The sequence below is a fragment of the Malania oleifera genome, chromosome 6 (genome assembly GCF_029873635.1).
Source record: "Malania oleifera isolate guangnan ecotype guangnan chromosome 6, ASM2987363v1, whole genome shotgun sequence".
Classification (NCBI taxonomy): domain Eukaryota; kingdom Viridiplantae; phylum Streptophyta; class Magnoliopsida; order Santalales; family Ximeniaceae; genus Malania; species Malania oleifera.
This window is the reverse complement of record NC_080422.1, coordinates 108,962,714-108,986,547: the sequence shown is the minus strand read 5'-3', so window position 1 is coordinate 108,986,547 and position 23,834 is coordinate 108,962,714. Positions and strand designations below refer to the sequence as shown.

The 23,834-nt window shown below is 38.7% G+C and overlaps 1 protein-coding gene across 4 annotated transcripts in view; it reads right to left on the bottom strand.

Moving 5' to 3' along the window:
• Positions 1-23,834, bottom strand: part of LOC131157916 (dicer-like protein 4) — a 190,065-nt gene that overhangs the window by 74,336 nt on the left and 91,895 nt on the right. For all 4 annotated transcript variants that reach the window (XM_058112378.1, XM_058112379.1, XM_058112380.1 and 1 more), the window contains 4 exons: positions 23,513-23,787; positions 22,454-22,881; positions 16,351-16,451; positions 15,713-15,918 (listed from right to left, as the gene is read on the bottom strand). In XM_058112378.1, the coding sequence (XP_057968361.1) occupies positions 15,713-15,918; positions 16,351-16,451; positions 22,454-22,881; positions 23,513-23,787 (1,010 nt within the window). The remainder of the gene's footprint in view (positions 1-15,712; positions 15,919-16,350; positions 16,452-22,453; positions 22,882-23,512; positions 23,788-23,834) is intronic.

The window sequence follows — 23,834 nt, the reverse complement described above, 5'->3', positions numbered from 1 at the left end:
AGCACTTAGATTGAATACATCTTGTGATACAAAGATTGCAGTGTTCGCACTCTCATGTACTCATTACACTGATAGTAAATATATATATCTAAGAGTTGAAACATTGGACCACATTGAGCTTACATATTATATCATTTGTGGTGTATGCAATTGCGCGTATCTAGGTACACATCTGCTTTACTTGAAAGCATATTCATTGTACCATTTGGTTGTATTTTAAATACTGTTGTATTTCCAGGCATGGGCCTGAAGAGGGAGACTAGCCCTGGAATAGTCCCGGATTGGCTTAAACCCAGTTAGAAAAGCTAGGTGCGTCGTCCTGTTAAGGCGTGTAGGTTGAGGTCAACCCCGCTAATTGACCTGGTTAAGGTTGAGGTCAGCCCTGTGTTAATTTGACCTGATTGTAAATGGTGCCGCTCCACCTTTAAGTGAGCTATTAGTGGAATCCTCGGGCTTGCGAGCTAGAGGCGGGGACATAGGCACAGTTGGCCGAACCCCGATAACATATTGTGCGTGTTCTTTATATTTCCGTAATTTATTTATCACACGTGTATGTTATGGTGTGAATGATGTGCATGATTTAAATTTCTGCATCATATATTATTTGCACATTTAGAATTGTATAGAAAGACCCCAGGCTGCAAATATACCGTTGTTTGATTAGCTGAACCTAGGAGAAAAGTTTAAAATTCCAATTCACTCCCCCTCTTAGGAATACACCATTTCCAACAGTATGTAAACTCAAGAAGTCCCTATATGGACTCAAGAAACTCAATGGGTAAAGAAACCCCCATTGATGCAGTAAAGAGAGTTGAAGACTGTGGAATATCGGTTGAAAATGAGAGGTATCAAAGATTGGTTGGTAAACTAATCTATCTATTACATACCACACCCCACATCGCATTTGCAGAAAGTGTGGTAAGCCAACACATGCATTCACCAAAGAAGACTCACCTAGAGGCTGTGTACAAGATTCTCAGGTATCTCAAGGGTTCTCCGGGCAAAGGACTCTTCTTCAAAAAGTGTGAAAGCAAGGAAGTAGAAGTTTTCACAGATGCTGATTGGGCAAGATCAGCAAAAGATAGAAGTTGTACCACCAGATATTGCACCTTTGTATGGGGAAATTTGGTGACTTGGAAGAGTAAAAAACAGAATGTAGTGGCTCAAAGTAGTGCTAAAGTTGAGTTCATGGCAGTTGCACAAGGGATATGTGAAGGACATTGGTTACGGAAAGTTTCGGAAGAACTATAGATCACGGTGAAATTCCCTATCAAACTCTACTGTGATTAGGGGTGTACACGATTCGGTTCAGTTCGATTTTTGCCAAAACCGCCAACCGAATCGAACTCCTCGGTTTTCAAAATGACTGAACCAAAATCGAACCGTATACCGTCAGTTTATGAACAAACCAAACCGTGAACTTTGCGGTTCGGTTCGGTTATTTTCGGTTTTACCAAATTTTGAACTATCAAAAGAATATTAATACTTGAGCCTGGGAGCCACAGCCCATTACGGCATTACAGAACTCCTGGGCCAAGGCTTTAATTGCAAAGCACAAACCATGAGACATGTTAAAAGGAGGATCCATATAAAATATCTAAGGTGGGATCCTAGTTCACTTCCCATTTCCAACCGATGTGGGATGGCTAGCAATTAGCATGTGGTTCCTGCAGCTGCATGTGCTTTCGCAAATCTGCTTGCCCTTTTTGCAGTTCACCGGTGGCCACTGGCCTCTCTCTCTCTCTCGCAAACACACACACACAAACAAAGATGGGGGTGTGCACTGTGCACTGCACACCAAGACGGTGAAGAAATCTTCTTGGCAGGTGATCGAGAAGTACTACTCTCGCATAGTCGCATGACCCTGGATTTCCACACCAAGTTCTGGATCCGTTTCACCAACAAGAAGATCATCCAAGAAGTGGCCATTATCCCCTCCAAGCGCCTCCGAAACAAGATTGCCGGCTTCTCCTGTCCTCCACCCACCTCATGAAATGGATCCAGAAGGCAGAAGGGTTCTGTGTTCTGTTCATCGTGTCCGAGGCATCTCTCTCAAGCTCCAAGAAGAGGAGCGCGAGCGTCGCATGGAGCCATGGACTTCGTCCCAGAAATCTCCGCCATCCAGACCGACCAGAGGTGGATTCGGAGGTGGTTTCTCGTCGGCGACTGGCGATCCAACACGGCAACACCAACAGGCAGCATCTATAATATAAAATTATATAATTATTTTTTATTAATTCGGTTTTCGATTTTTTCGATTCGGTTTTGGTCCAAAACCGAAACCGAAATTTTTTATATTTCAAAACCGAAACTGAAAAACCGAACCGAAATGTGTTTCGGTTCGGTTTCGGTCCGGTTTTCGATTTTTCGGTAAATTTTGTACACCCCTAACTGTGATAACAAAGTAGCCATCATTATCTCTCTCAATCCAGTTCAACATGACAGGACTAAGCATGTAGAAGTGGACCAATACTTTATCGAAGAAAAGGTTGAAGAAGGAATCATTTGTATGATTTATGTTCCTACTACAGAGCAAACAACAGACATCTTTACCAAAGGATTGGCCCGACAGAGTTTTGATGATTTCATCTGCAAGTTGGATATGATCAATATCTATGATCCAACTTGAGGGGGAGTGTAGAAATCCCGAGTGTCTTGGAGTGATTTAGGGGATATTTATGTAGAAGATTGTCTATTATTAAGAGAGAATTATGAGAGATTATTTTAGGAAATTGTTTCCATATTTAGCATACCCAATTGTATTATAAGTGTAATATATCGGCTTGTACAAAATATTATTCAAGAAATACAAAAAACCTATTCTGATTTCACGTGTCAACGGCCTTCGGTGGGACCTCCAAAAACTTGAATCGGCAAAGATATGCACCAGAAACTCTCAACAGATCAACACCACCAAAGATTTGTGACGATATAGAACACCGACGGCCACCAGAGAGGATAACCAAACACCACTGATCAACAACCACCAAAGATAGCAAATAGAAACTTCCGAATAGCAGTTTAACACCCACCGGAAACCCAACAAAAACTATTGATAGTCAGAAATTGATACCATAGTCAATTGGATTGAATACCTCTCTCTGTAAGGGTTCTTGTATTATATAGCAGATAGAAACATCAATTACAAGACTAAAAATCAGAAATTACAGCCCTCTAGGAGACTAATTAAGGCAATTACAATCAGCCTATTAATTATAGAATATCAACTACAATCAGCCTACTAATTACAGAATATCTACAGCAATAATATAAAATCATGCCATAATTAGAGAGACTAATTCTAGCACCGTATTTGACTGACATTCACAGGGTAGGAATCCTAGAGGGTCAAATTTTTGGAATCCTAGTAGAGAGGATTATGAAGAGATTAGTCAATTGGAAGGATGTCCTTTTCTCTTTTGATGGTAGAATTATGCTTATCCAGGCTAATCTCTCTAGTATCCAATGTATTTTTTATCTAGTTTTTAGAATTCCAGTGGAAGTCACGAGCAAGCTTGAGAGAATTATGAGGAATTTCTTGTGGTTTGGTTTGGCTAGTCATAGGGAGCATTTAGTAAATAGAGTCGAGGTTAGTAAGCCTAAAAAGGAGGGAGAGGAGGTGGGTCTTGTTAACTAAGTGTCTAAAACCAATTCTATTTTAGCTAAATTTTTGCGGCACTTCCCCTTGGAAGATAAATTCCCTATGACATAGAGTTATTTGCAGTATGTTTGGGTTGGATGAGAGTGTGTGGGGTACCAATGCTAGCTTGAGATGTTCTTCAGGGAGTGTGTGAAGTTCAATTTCCCAGATTTACTCTAATTTTACCCCTCACACTAAATTTGTATTGGGAGGGAATCTTGGATTCGTTTTTGGAAAGACCCATGGCTCGGGAACGATTATTTTACCATTTCTTTTTCACGTTTTTTAGATTGTGCTTTGAGTCAAAAGAGTTATTTATTTCTTTGTGGATAATGGAAGGAGCATTCCAGTCTCTTGGAATCTTCATTCAGGAGACCTTTGAATGATGGGGAAATGGTGGAGTTGTCTTTTGTGCTGTTTGTATTAAATAAGTGAAAATTATCCTCGGGTAGGAATGTTCGTTCTTGGTGTTTAGATCATTGGGGGTGTTTTCTTGTAAATCATTGTTAGAATTTTCAACCTATTCAAATTATCTCTTTCCTCTTTATTCAGTTATTTGGAAGGTTAAAGTTGCCCTAAAAATTAAAGCATTTACTTGTGGTTGTGCTTAACCAAATTAATACCAATAACTTGCCAGATTAGGAGACCTTTGAAGGCTCTCTCTCCAGATGTTAGCATGCTCTGTTATAGGAATTTGAAAACAGCATCTCACCTCTTTTCGCATTGTGATTTTGCATGGAGATCTGGAATAAATTATTTGATGTTATGGAAAAGAGTTGGGTCTGCCCTTATTCAGTAGAAGATTTGTTAATCACTTTTTTTGAGGGCTTTGGAAGACAGAAGGAAAGAGCAGCTCTATGGAAATGAAATATACAGTTTTATGGGTCTCTGGTTGGAACGTAATGCGCGTATTTTTTCTGGGATTAAGTTGAATTCATATTTGGTGTGGAAGAACATTCAATTCTTGACTTCTTTATGGTGTATCAGGTTTGGAATTTTTAAAGAAGCTAGCTTTCAAGATTTAAATAGGGATTGGAGGAATTGGTTGGTTTAATTTCTGTTTTTATATGTTTTAGTTTTTCTCTTGTTTGTTCCAAATTTTTTTGGGAGATGCCTTTTTCTCCCCCTTGTAAATTCTCTTCCTATTAACGAATTTCTCTTGCTATAAAAAAAACAACTAAAAAAAATAAAAATTACAAACCTGGAGTTGTGTAAGAACTCCAGGGGACTGCCAACAAGTCTTCTCTCCCCAATATCTTCTTCTCTTCTCCCTCTCTAATCCTAAGTGCTGTGTTTTCTTCATTTAAAATTCAATTTATTTCAGATTTATAACACGGTGTCAGAGTGCTAAACTTCTCTTAACCTGATTAATCTGACTCAGTTGTAGCCATTTCCCTTCTTTTCTTCCTTTCTCTCCCTTGTTGACTCTTAAAATAAAGATTTCTTCCTTGGTTTGAGAGTTGTTAAGGTTTCATCTCCTCTTCTCAGCCTTAAGCAATCCTTGTAGCTGTTGTGTGGCTCGTGGTAGTTTGCTGATGTAAAGACGATTACGTACTGTTTCTTACAGGTTGCAGTCACTGTTCTGATGCTTCCTCTAGTCAGTTGTTGAGTGATGACACTGTTAAGATGTAGTGATGGTATGTGATCTCCTGGTCATGCCTGCATGTGCAACTTATAGCAATAAAACTGGTTGTTCCTCCAACTACTTCGTTGTGGTCTCAGGCAGTGCGACTGCATATTAACACGAAAGTGAAGTCCTAGAATTTGTTGCATTATCCTTCATCTTTAGACTCCAGGGACTACAAAAATTAGATGAAAAAGGATGACGTATTGCTTGTATGGTTGTGTAATAGGATGGAGCCATGAATTACTGTGAATGTGATATTTCATAGAACAGCCAAAGCCATATGAGATGATCTTTGTCAAAGATTATCACAAGTCAAAAGATAATAATCACCCGTGATTTTGACCTGAATGAGAAGTCCTTCAAGTACTACCAAGAAGGTAGATCCATTAGTGAGAATTATAGAACTCTAAGGGTAAGTGGGAGGATCTCAGCATATACCACCTAGTTAGTAAGATAAAGAGGCAACAAGCAGAGTTTTTGGCTGCTAAGCTATTGTCTTGTATGATTCTTGAGCTTCAACCCTTTGTGATTAGATTCTTGTCATTGAATCCACACCATCCTGAATTGAGCATATATGCAAGAATCCAACGGATCACCAGAGACAGCTTTGGTCCTCTTTTCAAGCTTTTTCTCATGATAGTTTAATCATGGTTGGCACTTTCTTTAACTGTGATGAGGGAAGTCTTGCACGACGAGGTTTGGATAGTGATTATAGCAGAGAGTTGTTAGATTATGACTAGGCCTAAAAGCTTAAGTTGTTACGTTGTGGGCCAACAATGTATATCAAGCTTTAACACTCCCCCGCACGTGGAGAGATAAACAAATGAGAAGTAATACCCATTATAGGGAATATAATAATTTTTAAACACCACATAATAAACGCGGGCAACAAGACTTGAACCCAAGACCTCTTTGTAACCAGTTCTAATACCATGTTAGATTACCTGTTGGGGATGTGACTCATATTTTGAGTGGAAGCACATGCACCGGGAAAGCTACGTGAAGCGAGGAGCAAGAGCATGAGAGAAAGCTGCAGGAAGAGGGATAATCGTTGACGGTTTCAGGCAGAATGCAAGGTGCTACTCTCGGCTTCAAATCGTTGATAGTTTCAATCGGCGCAAGTCATGTAATTCAAATGGGGAGACCAATAGATTGGGCTAATTAGAGGGATTTCCTCCAAGGATTGCTACAGAGATTGTTTAGATAGGATCTAAGGTTCCTGTACATTTTGGGTTCGCATATAATCTTTGTTTTGTAACCCTAATGGAAGCTTTGACACTGTTCATAGTGAAGAACACCATTGCTACTCCCGTGGACGTAGGCAAATTTCCGAACCACGTAAATCTTGTGTCTTTTGGTTGTGTTTTCATTCTTTGCATTATTGAGTGTTTGCTTCTTTAGTATTGCATTGGTTGTTTGTTGATTAATTCTTGTGTGACCGTGTGCTTCCGCTGTGCATCTAACGAACAACAAGTGTAATCAGAGCACTGATTGTTGGCACAACATTGCCACTTTACTTAAACAAGTAAGCTGTTAGGTTGTGGGCCAATAATAATATAATATATATCAAGCCTTAACAATAGTGTAATAGGACGAGGACCTCGTTCTGGCAATTCCTGCCTTTATTGGTCATCAATATTGTCTCCTTTGTGGATGTTTTATTGCATATGACCTAGAGTTTTTTGTTAAAAGATAGGTCTGAATTTTTTAATATATTTATGAAATTTACCAAGAAATAAAAACTTAATTTGACATTGTATCGATCTGATAATGCACTTGAGTTTGTTAAAAATGAGCTTCAATCTTTTTTGCTTGGCCAAAGGCATTATTCATCAAACATCATGAATACACACCCCTTAGCAGAATGGAGTAGTTGAAAGAAAAAATATACATTTACTTGACATAGCATGGGCTATCCTCACTTAGATGCATGCTCCTAAAATTTTTTGGACTAATTCTCTTCTTTCAACATGTTTTTTGCTCAATAGGATGCCCTCCAATGTTCATGGGGGACAAATACCCTTCTCCATTGTCTATCTAGAAACATTTATGTTCTCTGTATTGCCTTGTGTCTTTTGTTGCACATGTTTTGTTCATTTTCACATACTGGACAAGACAAGTTCTTCTTATACTTGACATAGCACAACCTCTCCTTTATATGTATGTTCCTATAACTTTTTGGGCTAATGCTCTTACAACTTACTTTTTGCCCAATAGGATGCCTTCCATTGTTTTAGGGGGAACAAATACCCTTCCCCATCATGTATCAAGAAACATCCATGTTCTCTGTTTGCCTCTTGTCTTTGGTTGCACATGTTTTGTTCATGTTCCACATACTGGATAGGAGAAGTTCTCTCCTCATGTTGTTAAATGTGTCCTTGTTGAGTACTTGAGAACTTAGAAAGGTTGTAGATGTTATGATCCCCACACTCGCAGAAAACATGTTATCGCAGATCTCACCCTTTTTGAAGGGACAACTTATTTCTCTAGTTCACGGTCCTCCTTGGATGAATCTATTTTGAGCCCATCAACGATTTTTGATTCCCCCTTACGCTGATCCTTAGGTTCCTTCCATTATCACTCTCCAAAAATCTTATGCTCCTCTTCCAAATATGTTAGATGCAGACAAAGATAAACAATTGAGTGTTTATGAACGAATAAAAGCAAGCACATGCATCACTGCCACCATGCAACCCCTCTTTTGCCCATCACTGTTTCGACTTTTGCTTCTAAAGATCCATCCTAGTGTGACATGGATTTGCCCAATGCTCACCAGAAAAGTACTTGAACATGTACACGGTCCTTAGTTACTTATCCTATAGCTCATTAAGTTTCAGTTTCTTCAAGTCCACCTACTCTTATGTATTCTTTTTCCTTGTCTATTTCCTTTGTTTCTGTTCCTTACTGGAACGTTAAAGTGCTTGCCAACCTTGGGTGGAAGAATGCAATGGATGTAGAAATGGATGCTTTCACCACTTTAGGGACATTAGACTTGGTAGATCTTTTTACTCCAATAAATATCTTCCTGAAGGCTCTATTGGAGGGCTTAAGGATTAATTGGTTGTCAAAGGGTACAGCCAAACATATGGTATTGATTATTTTGAGACCTCACCTGATGCTCAACTAAATACTCTTCGCATGTTGATCTTATTGCCAGTTTTGATAGCCCTTATACCAGTTGGATGTGAAGAATGCCTTTTTATATGGAAATTTATAGGAAGAGGTATGCATGGATCAAGCTCTTGGGTGTGTTGCTCAGGGCGAGGATGGTAAAGTATGTAAGTTGCGTAAGGCCATTTATGGTCTTAAGCAGTCTCCTCAATCCCGATTTGACAAATTTAGAGTGGTATCCACATTTGGCTTCATCTAATGGTTGTAACAAGCTGGGGTTGGTTGATATTTATACACCTCCATGTTGAATGTAAGTGTTCAAAGAGAATAGGCTATTTTAATAATTGAGTTGTGTGAGTGGGGGTATTTTGATCTCAAAACTTTTATTATTAATATATGAGACTGCAGACCAAGAGATGTACACAAGTCTCCAGGAAACTGCTGCCTCTTTCTTTCTCTTGTTTTCTTCTTCTTTTCTTTTCTTCTTCTCTTCATTTCTTCATCTAACTTCCATCTCTAACTTTACAACAGGAGCTAAATCAGTCAATATTGCTATGGTTCCTAACATGAAGTTGTTTCGGGATGTTGGACCAGCTTTTGAAGACAAATGTCGATATAAGTAGTTGGTTGGCAAGTTGATCTACTTGACTGCCACTAGACTTGACATATCTTTTGCAATGGGAGTGGTGAGTCAGTTCATAGTAAATCCCAATCAACCACATTGTGATGCTGTTTGTAAGATTTTGCGATGTCTTCAAGGCTCCCCCGACAGAGGGTTTGTTAGATTACCACTTTACCTAAAAGCTTAACCTATTAGGTTGTGGGCCAATAATGTATATCAAGCTTTAACATTCCCCGCACGTGCAGCCCGACAGAATGTGGAGAGATAAAGACACGATAATATCACCCAATATAGGTGTCAACGGAACAGCAAACAGCAAAGCAAAAGATTTCTTTCCTTACTTCAGCCCACATTTATTTCCTTATACTTCAATTCATTATTTTGTACAGTTAGCATATATTTAGTTTACATGTATAGGGCTTGACAGATTATAGTTTACTTGTACAGGGCTAGAATCATGCTAGACCTTATTTACTTTCCATGTATAGCATTCTTGTAAAGTTTATATATAATATACTGAACTCAAGGCCAATTCATTCGGACATTCACAAAATATTTGACATGGTATAACAGCCAGCCGACTAGTAGGTTTTTTTTCCCTTCAATTTTTTGTCTTCTCTGTTTCGTGGCTGATGTGGTTTTGTTTTCTCTTCTAGAATTTTTCTCTGTTCTTTCGGTACTATTGTGCCTGCGTGGCTCTCGACGCAGCAGGTTTCTGGGTTGCCATTTATTCCTCCAATTTATGTCCTTGTGATTCTCAGCAAGCAGGCAACAGTTTTCTGTTGCTGTTTGTGACATTCGGCAAGCAGGCACAGCAGGTTTCTGGTTTGCCACTTATTTCTCCAGTTTCTGTTGCTGTTTGTGACTCTCGGCAAGCAAGCTTGTTACTTTCGGCCAGCAGGCACAGCAGGTTTCTAGTTTGCCACTTATTTCTCCAGTTTCTGTTGCTGTTTGTGCCTCTCGGCAAGCAGGTAACAACTTTCTGTTGTTGTTTCTGGCACTTATCTTCTCGACACAGCAGGTTTTTGGTTCAAGATTTAATTTTTAGTGCCATTTTTTAGTCTGAGATTTAATTTTTAGGGCCGTTTTTTGGTTCAAGATTTAATTTTTAGTGTTCTTGATTTTTTCTTTGTACCTGCGTTGTTGATTTTGGGCTTCTAGATTTTCTGGTGGTCTATTTTTCTTTCAGCACAGTCTGTTTTTTTTGTGGCTTCTTGATTTTCTCCATTATTTAGCATGGACTCCGCACCTGTGTGTGCCAAGTTTACGGGCAACAATTATTCTACATGGGCTTTTTAGGTTGAACTTTTCCCGAACGGAAAAGATCTTTGGGGTCATATTGATGGCACAGATTGTGCACCCAATCCGGATAAATCCAAGGAGTCCGCAGCTTGTCCTTCATGGGCTGTGCTTGATGCTCGGAATATGTCTTAGCTTCTTGGCTCGGTTGAGCCACATATTGTCCCCAAATTGCGACCTTATCACACCGCTCAATCCATGTGGACTTATTTAAAAGCAGTATATCATCAAGATAATGGTGCCCGTCATTTTCAGTTAGAGCACACGATTGCCATGTTTCAACATGACAATTGTTACATCCAAGACTACTATTTAGGGTTTCTAACTCTTTGGAATGAATATTCTGATCTGGTTACTGCGGATGTTCCTGTGGCTTCTCTTCCCATTATTCAACGTCTTCACGAGACTAGTCATCGTGATCAGTTTCTTATGAAACTCCGCCCCAGGTATGAATATGTTCGCTCATCTCTGCTAAATCGCTCTCTTGTTCCTTCTCTGGATGTTTGTTTTTGTGAGTTACTTCGTGAAGAGCAACGACTTAGTACTCAAGTTACTCTGGCACAATCTCATGGTAGTTCTAGGTCTGTCCCTGTGGCTTATGCTGCTCAACGACGAGGACTGTCTACGCATTCTAGCACTTTGCAATGTTTTTACCGCAAAGAATTTGGACATATCGCTACTAATTGTTTCAAGAAATTATGCTCTTATTGCAAGAAGAAAGGTCACATTATCAAAGAATGTCGTATCCGCCCGCAAAATCGTGAGGCTTAGGCATTCCAAACTTCAATTAGTGTACCCCCCACAGTGACTTTTGCAGCCCCGGGCTCTTAAGGGGACTTCTCTGTTTCTGCACCTCCACAAGTGAATTACTGCACACCCGAAATGGTGCAACAGATGCTAATTTTGGCATTATGAGCAATGGGGCTCCAAGGTGACAATTCTACTAATCTCTAGTATGTGGACTTGGGTGACTCTAATCACATGACAAATAATCCCACTACCTTGTGTCATGTTCGGCCCTATGCTGGTCAATCGGCTATTTAGACTGCCAATGGTTGTTCTTTGCCAATAGCTACTGTAAGAGATGCTTCTTCTAAGTTCACTAATGTGTTTCATGTTTCTCAGCTTTCCACGAAACTTATTTCTGTTGGTCAATTAGTTGATAACAATTGTGCTTTAAATTTTTTGGTAATGGTTGTGTTGTGCAGGACCAAGTAACTAGGGAGCCGATCGTGAAGGGACCTAAAGTGGGGCGCTTGTATCCACTACTTTTGTCTGTTCCAGCACGTTCTCCAATTTCTTCTATTAAGTCTTTTTCTTGTAATAATGTTTCAGATCTTAGTATAGCGTGGCATCGACGTTTAGGCCATCCCAATACTCACATCTTATCTCATGTATTGAACTCATGTTTACTTGGTAATAAAGAACATTCTTCTTTATCTCTTGAGCGTGCCTCTTGCAAACTTGGTAAAAGCAAAATTCTTCCCTTCCCTTTGCATGCTAGTACAGCTTCTCAGTATTTTGAGCTTATCCATAGTGATGTTTGGAGACCTTCCCCGGTTAGTTCACATGAAAAAAATTATATTATGTGACTTTCATTGATGATCATAGTAGATTTACTTGGGTCAACTTTCTTCACTCTAAATCTAAGGTTTTTGTACTTTCACTGAGTTTTTAGCGTATGTGGACAATCAATTTTTTGCTTCTATTAAGACATTACGCACAAATTCTAGTGGTGAATATGTGTCTATCGAGTTTCAGGCATTTTTGGCTTCTAAAGGCATTATTCATCAACGTTCATGTCCTGCTACTCCCTAACAGAATGGAGTAGCCGAACGGAAAAATCATCATCTCCTAGATGTGGTCAGTACTCTCTTGCTGGAATTCAATATTACATCCTTGTTCTGGATTGAGGCTATGAAAACTGCTACTTACTTGATTAATCATTTATCTTCTCAAGTCCTACTCATGGAGTCTCCCTATTTCCATTTATTTGATAAGCAACCTAGTTACGATAACCTCTGTACCTTTGGTTGTGTATGTTTTGTTCATTTACCTCCTCATGAGCAACATAAATTATTTGCTCAATCTATTTGATGTGCGTTCTTGGGATACAATGTGTGTCAAAAAGGATTTGTTTGCTATGATCATACGTTACATCGTACATGCATTTCTAGGAATGTTATTTTCTTTGAAAATCAACATTTCTTTCTTGTGTCCTCTATACCCTCCTCTCCTACTGTGATTCTCCCCTCCTTTGAGCAGTTCTCGTTTTAAAGCAGGTATTGTGTATATGCGGTGCCCCTGCCCACAGTCTCTTCTCATCGCTCATCTGATATCTGATCCTACCACACTCCAGATTCAATCAGTTGCAGCACCTCCAGAGCCTTTGGTACGTCGCTCTTCTCGAGTGTCTATACCCCTGGACAGGTATGGGTTTCCCTCTTCAAGGTTTGGTAACTCTGTTTCGGCTCTTACTGTTGCATTGTCCAATTTAGATATTCCCACTTCCTACTCACACGCTGCCAAGTATGATTGTTGGCGACAAGCTATGCAGGAAGAAATTGCCGCTCTAGAGGCCAATCACAACTGGGACATTGAGCCTTGTCCTCCCACCATTGTTCCTCTGGGTTGTAAATGGGTTTACTCAATCAAGATCTGATCTGATGGAAGTATGGATCGTTACAGAGCTCGCCTTGTTGCACTTGGGAATAATTAGAAATATGTTGTCAATTATGAAGAGACCTTTGCTCCTGTGGCTAAGATGACTACTGTTTGTACAATTCTGGCTATTGCTACTTCCAGTGAGTGGCCACTACATCAGATGGATGTCAAGAATGCTTTTCTTCATGAGGATCTTAAAGAGTGTATTTATATGAAGCCACTCCTGGGCTTCTTTCCCTCTCCGACTTCACATGTGTGTAAGCTTCGTCGTTCTCTTTATGGTCTCAAACAAGCTCCGAGGGCTTGGTTTGATAAATTCCGCACCACATTATTACCATTTTCATTCAAGCAGAGCAAGTATGGCACTTAATTGTTTCTTTGGAAATCAGACATGGGTATTGTTGTTCTTTTGGTTTATGTTGATAATATTGTGATTACTGGTTCCGATTCTACTTTACTTGCTCAACTCAAGACTCATCTCTCAGAGTCCTTTCATATGAAAGATCTTGGGTCTCTCATATATTTTCTTGGTCTTGAGGTGAATCATAGTCCCTCAAGTATTTCACTTAATCAAAATAAGTATGCTAGTGACTTGGTGGCCACAACTGGCCTTTAGAAGGGTACTTCTGTTGATACTCCCATGACATTAAATGTCAAGCTTCACAAAAAGGAGGGTGATTTACTTGCTGATCCCAGTTTATACCGGAAGTTGGTGGGTAGTCTTGTCTATCTCACCATTACTAGATCAAACATTTCTTTTGCTATACAGCAAGTCATCTAGTTTCTTCAAACTCTTTGTCATCTTCATTTGGCTGCTGTTTGTAGGATCATACGCTATGTTCAGGGCACTTTTGCCCGTGGCTTATTCTTCCCTGCAGGAAATTCTACTCGCCACGCTGCTTATAGTGATGCTGATTGGGCTGGTTGTGCGGATACACGTCGCTCCATCACTAGTTGGTGTGTGTTCTTAGGTGAGGCATTGATCTTTTGGAAGAGTAAGAAGCAAGACAGAGTTTCTGAGTCATCGACGAAATCTGAATACCGGGTGATGTCTCTTGCTTGTTCTGAAATTATTTGGCTTCGAGGCTTGCTTGCTGGGCTAGATTTTTTTGAGACCGATCCTACACCTCTACATGCCGATAATACGAGTGCTATCCAGATCATGGCCAATCCTGTCTATCATAAGTGCATGAAGCATATTGAAGTCAATTGTCACTCTATCTGTGAAGCATTTGAAGCTTGTGTTATCACTCTTCCACACATTTCCACTGAATTACAATTTGCGGATATCTTTACCAAGGCTCTCACTTGTTTGCTTACTAAGTAGCAAATTGATGCTTGTCGATAAACCCGCATCACTTTGAGGGGGGCTGTCAACGGAACAGCAAACAGCAAAGCAAAAGATTTCTTTTCTTACTTCAACCCACATTTATTTCCTTATATTTCAATTCATTATTTTGTATAGTTAGCATAGATTTAGTTTACATGTATAGGGCTTGACAGATTATGGTTTATTTGTATAGGGCTAGAATCATGCTAGAGCTTATTTACTTTCCATGTATAGCATTCTTGTAAAGTCTATATATAATATACAGAACTCAAGGCCAATTGATTCGGCCATTCACAAAATATTTGACAATAGGGAATACAAGAATTTTTTAAATACCACACAATAAATGCAGGCAACAAGACTAGAACCCAAGACCTCCTAGTAGCCAGCTATGATACCATATTAGATTACCACTTTACCTAAAAGCTTAAGCTATCAGGTTGTGGGCCAACAATGTATATCAACCTTTAACAAGTTTGATATATGAAAAAAAAAAAGGGGCAGCTTGGTGTTGGTGTACAAAGCTCCCATGTATGTGGGGTCCGGGGAAGAGGCGGACCACAATGGGTCAATAGTACGCGGCCTTACCTTACATTTTTGCAAGAGGTTGTTTCCACGCCTCGAACCATTGACCTCCAGGTCACACGGCGACAACCGTAGGTTTGATATATAAATGTAACAAAACTGGTAAGATCTTTGGATACTCTCATGAAAATTGGGCTGGCTCTATTGATGATCGAAGATCTAGTACTTGATTATGTATGTTTATGGAGGTAATTTTGCTACCTTGCATAGCAAGGAACAAATTACTGTAACAAGATACAGGGCTGAAGCAGAATATCGAGCTATGGCTCATCTGTTAGTGAGCTTATGTTGCTGAAATATCTTATGAGAGGGAGGGGATTCTTGGTAATGAAGCTGTTAGATATATTTTGTGATAATCAAGCTGCCACTTATATTGCTAGCAATCTAGTATTTCATGAGAGGACAAAGCACATTGAAGTTGACTGTCATTTTGTGAGAGATGGTGTTAAAAATGGTCGTGAGGACTCTGCTGTGAAATATGTGAATGAGTGAGGCGAAGTTTTCACAAAGCCTTAAGCTTGCCTTGTCTAATGGTTGTAAAAAGTTGGGGTTAGGTGATATTTATTCACCTCTAGCTCGAGGGGGAGTGATAGAAGAAAAATAAGTTATTTTAGTAATTAGGTTGTGCATATGAGGGTATTTTTGTCCTTAAATCTTTTATTATTGTTAATAAATAAGTGGGCAGAGGCAGGCCTGGAGCTGCACATAAGGCACCAGGTTACTTAGAATTTTTTCGATAAAGGGTATAGGAATAGGGTTATTTACAACACTTAAAATTTATTTCATATCTGTAACAAAAAAAAAAGGAAAATATAGTCTGTGAAATAGCCTTACACGATGAGCAGTAACGTTGGCTCCCTCAGGGAAACAGGCAGATAATCTCTGCTTGAGTTCAACGGCCACAAGTAAACCTTCTAGGCGATGCATAATTGATGGTAACAATGATAATGAACTTCCAATATCTTTAGAAAAGCCAATTATCTTCAACTGACAAAGCTCAGGAGGCAACTCAAAAAAGCATTCCTCTAGTTCACGTGATTCTGCATTTGCAAGAAAAAGGCTCAGAAGCCAATAATAAGTGCAACAAGCAAATAAGGAACGCGGATCGAGAATGTTAGCTTGCCAATAATTCAAGAATATTTCCCCACTAAAAAATTACTTGCAAATAAATCACTACATACTATAAAAAGTTAAAAACAAAACCACCAAAATACAATAATATGGGTCTAGGGCCAGCTAGCAGAAAACTAGTGAGATGGGCCAACATAACAGGTATTATAATACATGAAACACAATAAAGTTATGGTTATTTGATCAAAATAAATGAAAAGGAGTGAGATACAAAGAGAACGGGGGAGATAGAAAGTTGAAGGAAAGCATATTTGTAAGTTTGTGAGGGAGTTTTGGATGCCAGAGGCCAGCTGGTTCAAACCACAGCAACAACTGGAAAATTTTCCACACCAGATGCATACCTGAATTCCCTTTCTTTCGATCATGTAGCAAGTTCCGCAAGCAAAAAAGCTGCTTCACTTTCAAAAGACGCTGCTCAGGGTATGAAAGTTGGATTCCAAACCTATTTTTGAAAATGAAAAATGATCATAATGGAAAGCATAATTATTTAGAAGTCAGAAAGACGTCTTACAAGATCCCATGATCAAAAGGTAAGGCGGTAGACACAAAAGCATATAGCTAAAAAGCTAATTAAACATGTAAGTTAAATAGCGGGAGCAATTTGCAACATTAGCATGCATCAATTATAGTGGAATAAACACTGAAGTTAAATCAGAAAAATGGTTTCATTGAGCTGCATTTCAAGGCATCACATTCTTAAAATTACACAAGGGTAACCAATTTAGCTTTGAAAAGCTTGATTTAATGTAATTCAGGACTCCATCATAAAATGAAAAGAAATGAAAAATGCCAAAACTACTTGATGATGGTAAGGGTCTTATAATCAGAATATAAGAGATTATAACAGCACTTGTAACTTACATCTATCACATCACCAAAAAATCAATGAAGATTTCAGAAATTGAAAAGACCAAAATTATCAGATATTAGTGGCAAATTCAATGATGCTTTACTACTATTTTTTCAAAAGACCATGCATGGATGACGTGTGTTGTTTTTTTTTTTTTTGGGTTGTGTCGTGCATTGCATGCCTTGATTTTTAAAGATTTGATGAGTGAAAGGGTCCAACAATAAAGTGTCGGTCACTTATGTCCATGTCCGTGTCTGCGTAGAAATCTTGAGTATCTTCGAGAATCTTGAAATAATTTAGGGAAGTATATATTGTATATTACTGAGAGAAAATATGTTAGGAAATTGTTTCCATATTTAGGTCGTCTGATTGTATTATAAAGATTGTATATTGGTCTGTACATTTTTTATTGAAGAAATATCGAAATTCATTTTGTTTTCATGGTATTAGAGCTAGGGTTTCTAAACCTTAGTTAGCAATGGCAGACGGTGTCATCAACAGTAGAGGGTCAAGCTCCTCTGAAACTCTCGACGGCGACTATGAAGCCACCTCCATCATGGGTTCGAATGAGCTAGACAACTCGGCCTTTCCACTCTCGGTGGAGAGATTGAACGGAAAAAATTTCCATGAATGGGCTTAGTCCATCAAACTTGTGATTGAAGGCAAGGAAAGGTTAGGATACCTTACCGGCAAAAGGAAGAAGCTAGCCTCAACCAACGTAGCATATCTACAAAAATGAAAATCCAAAAATTCCTTGGTGATTGTGTGGCTCGTAAACTCGATGAAGCCCTCGATCGGCAAGATTTACCTGTTTTTACCAACAGCGAAGGATGTCTAGGACGTTGATTACGCGATGTACTCCAATGTCGAACGCTACTCCCAGATCTTCGAGATAAAGACTCGATTGTGGCAGTTGCGGCAAGGAGAGAGGGATGTCACTGATTACTTCATGGAGACGACAACTCTCTGGCAGGAGCTTGACCTAAGCATCGATGAAGAGTGGGAATACCCTGGCGACAACATTCGCTTGACCTAAGTGTCGATGAAGAGCTTGACCTAACTCTCTGGCACAGCTGGCCCCAACCGTGACCTAAACAATGTGCGAGGAAGGACCCTCGGCCGATGCCCCCTTCCTTCCACTCAAGAGGTCTTCGCAGAGGTAAAGCGTGAAGAGAGTCGTCGCAAGGTTATGATTAAAGGACCGACCGGACACACAGGGGATGAAATATCGGCCCTCATCTCGAGAAATCGCAGCATTATGACGAAGGCTCCGACCGGACATATAGTGGATGAAATATCGGTCCTCATCTCGCAAAATAATGAGGTACCGACATTAATCTCACGAAATTCTATTGGTACAGGCCAAAGGACACATAAAGGGAGACCCTGGTGCGAGCACTGCCGCAAGTTAGGCCACTCAAAAGATACTTGCAGGGAAATACATGGAAGCTGAGACAGAATCAAAAAAATCGTGGCTATGAGGCTACAATTGAGACTTCAGCTCATAAATCACAAGGCGAAAAAATAACAATACCACTTCAAGTGGCGCAATCAGTCCGGAGCAATTAGAACAACTCTATAAAATGTTCTCCACCATTCAAGCATCTGGTTAGTCTTCCACTGGTTCTTTAGCCCACCGAGGTAACTTTTTGATGGCCTTAAATACTATGTCTCATTACAAATCACCATGGATAATTGACTCGGGTGCCTCTGATCATATGACTGATTCTTATCAACTGTTCTCATCCTATTCACCATGTGCTAGAAATTTGAAAGTTAAAATTGCAGATGGATCACTCGCATCTATTGCGGGCAAAGGAAGTATTCGAATATCTAATTCTATAATTCTTAAATCTATCCTACATGTCCCTAAGCTTTCTTGCAATTTGTTATTCATGCTAGTTGACAAAGATTCCAATTGCTCTGCTAAATTTGTTCCCCCTCATTGTGTTTTCCAGGACCTATCATCGGGGAAGACGATGGGCAATGCTAAGGCGTGTGAGGGACTCTACTACTTTAAGGAGGCAAACACGAGTGAACAATGTAAAACTGCAATTTGTGATTCTACATCTATTTCTAGAGATAGTGAGATTTTGTTATGGCATTCTCGAATGGGTCATCCAAATTTTCAATATTTAAGACGTTTATTTCCTTCCATTTGTTCAAATAAAACGTCTCTTAATTTTCAATGTGAGATTTGTGAACTTGCATAACACCAACGTAATTCATTTCCAGAGTCCACATACAAACAATCTAGCCCATTTGCTATGATTCACAGTGATTTATGGGGGCCCTCATGCTCCCTTAATTGCACTCATATGAAATGGTTTGTTACTTTTATTGATGATCATAATCGTATTTGTTGGGTTTACTTATTGAAAGATAAAACTGAAGTCCATTCTATCTTCATCAATTTTCACTCCATGATTCAGACACAATTCCAAACTCACATTCAAATTTTACGTACTAATAATGGTATAGAGTATTTTAATGATATCTTGGGACATTATCTTCAAGAAAATGAAATTGTTCATCAAAGTTCCTGTGTGGATACCCCTCAACAAAATGGGGTTGTTGAACGTAAAAATATGCATATTCTTGAAGTAGCTCGGGCATTTATGTTCACTACAAATATGAAAAAATATTTTTGGGGCAATGCCATTTTGACAACTACACATCTCGTTAATCAAATGCCTAGTCAGGATCTTTGTTTTGCTTCTCCTCTCCAAAAATTTCAAAATTTTTTTCCCAACTCTCGGCTCCACTCCAATCTCTCTCTAGAAATCTTTGGATGTACTGCATTTGTTCATGCTCATGCTTACAATCGGGATAAATTGGAACCTCGTGCCATTAAGTGTGTCATTATTGGTTACTCTCCTACTCAAAAAGGCTACAAATGTTATGATCCCGTAACAAAAAAATTGTTTGTTAGCCTTGATGTCACGTTCTTTGAAACCACTCCTTATTTCCAAAAGCCCTCTCTTAAGGGGGAGAAGTGGAGTGAAGATCGGTTCTTTGATTTCTCTATTGATGAATCTGTGCCATCTACTGAATCTCCCATTGCATCCTTTCCTGACCTGTCATATGCAAATGATCACTAAAACTCGGGGAGAGATACAGAAAAACAAACTAATAAGGAAATACTTGTTTACTCAAGAAAGCCAAAAACAAAGTACAAGGAGAATCTCATACCTAAGGCACCAAAAGAGTTGGAACCGATGATAGCTCCGAGCAACCATGAGTCCACACCCAATCCTGATCAAGTAACAGATAGCCATATGCTTCCTTCTGATAAGTCTGCACCCGATGACATCAATTTACCCATTGCAGTCAGAAAACAAACTAGGTCATGTACTCTATATCCCTGGTCAAAATACATGTCTTATAAAACTCTGTCTACAGGATATCGTGCCTTTACCTCTAACCTTGACAGGATGAAAATTCCAAAAAATATTCAGGAAGCCCTGGAAATTCCTGAATGGAGGGAAGCTGTCATGGAGGAAATATGGGCCTTGGAAAAAAAATGAAACTTGGGACATTATGAATTTGCCGAGAGGGAAGAAGTCAGTAGGTTGTAAATGGGCCTTCACAGTGAAATATAGAGCTGATGGGATAGTTGAACGGTATAAAGCCCAACTTTTTGCAAAAGGGTTTACACAGACCTATGGCATTGACTACACAGAGACATTTGCACTAGTGGCAAAATTGAATACAGTTCGGGTTCTCCTATCCTTGGCAGCCAACTTGGATTGGCCACTGCAGCAACTCGACATTAAGAATGCATTTCCAAATGGCGAGTTAGAAGAAGTCTATATGACGATACTTCCAGCTTTCAGTAAAAGAGGTGAAGAAAACAAGATATATAAACTCAAGAAGTCCCTGTATGGACTCAAGCAATCACTTAGGGCATGGTTCGATAGATTTGCGAAGGTAATAAAAAACCAAGGATATCGACAAGGGCAATCAGATCACACTATGTTTTTCATCAGTCTGAAAGTGGTAAGAAAATAATTCTGATTTTGTATGTTGAAGATATAATCCTAACTGGAGATGATACAGTAGAGATGGAAAGATTGAAGAAAGTCCTAGCTACAAAATTTGAAGTTAAAGACCTAGGACAAATGCGATACTTCTTAGGAATGGAAGTTGCCATATCAAAAAAGGGTATCAGTGTCTCTCAGCGAAAGTATTTCCTTGATCTTCTAACCGAAACTAGCATGCTTGGATGCAAACCTAGTGAAACCCCGATTGAAGCAGTAAAAAGGGTTGAAGACTGCAGAATACTAGTTGAAAAGGAGAGGTATCAGAGATTGGTTGATAAACTAATCTACTTATCACATACCAAACCTAACATTACATTTGCAGTAAGTGTGGTAAGCCAACACATGCATTCACCGAAAAAGACTCACTTAGATGCTGTGTACAAGATCTTCTCAAGTACCTCAAGGGCTCTCTGGGCAAAGGACTCTTCTTCAAGAAATGTGAAAGGAAGGAAGTAGAAATCTTCACAAATGCAAATTGGGCAGGATCAGCAGAAGATAGAAGGTCTACCACCGGATATTGCACCTTTGTATGGGAAAATTTGGTAACTTGGAGGAGCAAAAAACAGAATGTAGTGGCTCGAAGTAGTGCTAAAGCTGAATTTAGGGCAGTTGCAGAAGGGATATGTGAAGAACTGTGGTTACGAAAACTCTTGGAAGAATTACAAATTCCGGTGAAATTTCCTATCAAACTCTACTATGACAACAAAACAGCCATCAGTATCTCCCTCAACCTAGTTCAACATGACAGGACTAAGCATGTAGAAGTGGACCGACATTTTATCAAAGAAAAGGTTGAAGAAGGAACCATTTGTATGACTTATATACCTACCAGGGAACAAACTGCAGATATATTTACTAAAGGGTTAGCCCCGACAGAGCTTTGATGATTTTATTTGCAAGTTGGATATGATCAATATCTATGATCCAACTTGAGGGGGAGTGTAGAAATCCCGAGTATCTCCGAGAATCTTGAAGTAATATAAGGAAGTATATATTGTATATTATTGAGAGAAATTCTGTTAGGAAATTGTTTCCATATTTAGGTCATCCAATTGTATTATAAAGATTGTATATTGGTATGTACATTTTTTATCGAAGAAATATAGAAATTCATTCTGTCTTCAGTCTGTTCTTCATAGCATACTTTATTGGACTTTGAAAGAATGCCTTCGATAGTCAATCATATAAGGAAAAAAATAGTAACTTAAATCATGCTGATTCAGCAACACTTTATCGGAACAAATTTAAAGAAAAAACAATAATAAAGCAACAGTAACCACTATAAGATCCTGAAGAAACAAACTTTGATTAGAAAGTAACCCACTGAAGACGAGGATCTCATTGTCAACAGGGTGCATTTAAGATTGTATGGAACTGGGTATAGTATGTACACTAGTTATTGCAATGCTTTTTATGCATCATTCATATGTTCCGTATGCAATATCCACCTTTTGAGAAATGAAGCGAAGAATAGAAGTAATGGTAAGAAAAAGGATAAACAAATCTAGTTATACATGCTTATGTGCACAGGTAGAGAGAGCAGTTACCTACATTTCATTCAAGTGCTCCACATGGCTTGTTGAATCATTATATGGGCTGTACCCATTCTTTTCATGAAGAACCCTAGAAACAAAGAAAAATTTCTTCTTGTATGGAACATACACTAAACTATCTTCTATGTCATTTATCCTTGTAGGACCATTATCAAGTTGCAAGCAGTTGTTTGAAGTTCCAATTTCGTTGCCTGCATATGCTGGAGTCCTGAAAATTGGAGATGATAAACATCTTCGGACAACTTTCCAATCTACAGTCATTGTGTTCTTGAGCTCATCTAGAATAACCGGAAGCAAAAGATAAAACGTTAAAGAGCCAGATTTACAAATATCATTCTTTTCCAGCTGAAGAAAACTGGGAATAAATTCTGAACGATCAAGGATGATCTTGAGGAACATTTCTTGAAAATTCTGTGCCTGCAGAATCTGAAAAAATATATATATATATATAACAGTGAATATAGGAAATAGACCAAGCCACAGAAGTTTTATTCGAAAAGCTTAACTCATATAGTTTTGGAAAATAGTTTTCATTTTCCATATTAGTTTCCAACAAATTACAAAAAAGTTGGCTAATTTTTCATTTTTACAATGTTTGAATACAAATGAATAAAAATAAATAGTTTTGGCGCCATTTTCTTGTGAAGTTTTATTTTTCATTTCTAATTTTTAAAATAATTACAAAATGAATTTATATAGAAAATTTGGAAAACATTTTTTTTTCTTTTGTCTTTTCTAGATTTCCAACTCTTACTTTGCATATAGGGACATGTGATTCAGATCTTGGACTTTAATCTGCGAAGATTATGTATAAAATTTCTTCTAAATCCACACAAATCCAAATTTAAGCCCCTAATTCATGATTCCAAATATTACCTTACATAAAATTTGAAAAATCGGAAAACAAGTTGTCTTTTTTTTTTGTGATTATTTTATACCTTTTTGATACAAAACTTGAAAAATTGAACTAGAAACTTAAATTTTTATTATTTTTTGGAAAACTAAAAATTGGAAAATGGAAAATATTTTCCAAAACTAAACGGGCCCTCATATTCACCTCATCTCTATCAAATTCTGCAACTCCCAGTGGCACAAGCCTTGCCATCACAGATCTACCACGAGCTAGATGAAGATCAACTTCCATTCCAGCAGCCTCTCTAGGAAGAAGTGCTTTGACAAAAAGACCAAATTTTTTATAGAGCCTATCCTCTGGAACTGGATTGAATTTGATGAAATAAGAGTTAAGACAGACATGGTTTTCCAGTTTAGACCATGGCTCTCTAAGTGCAGCAGGAACTAGCATTTCATGTAGTTCTCCACGTGACTCCTCATCTGCAAATAAGCAAATTAAAAACAGTTGTAACTCACAGTCTGATGAA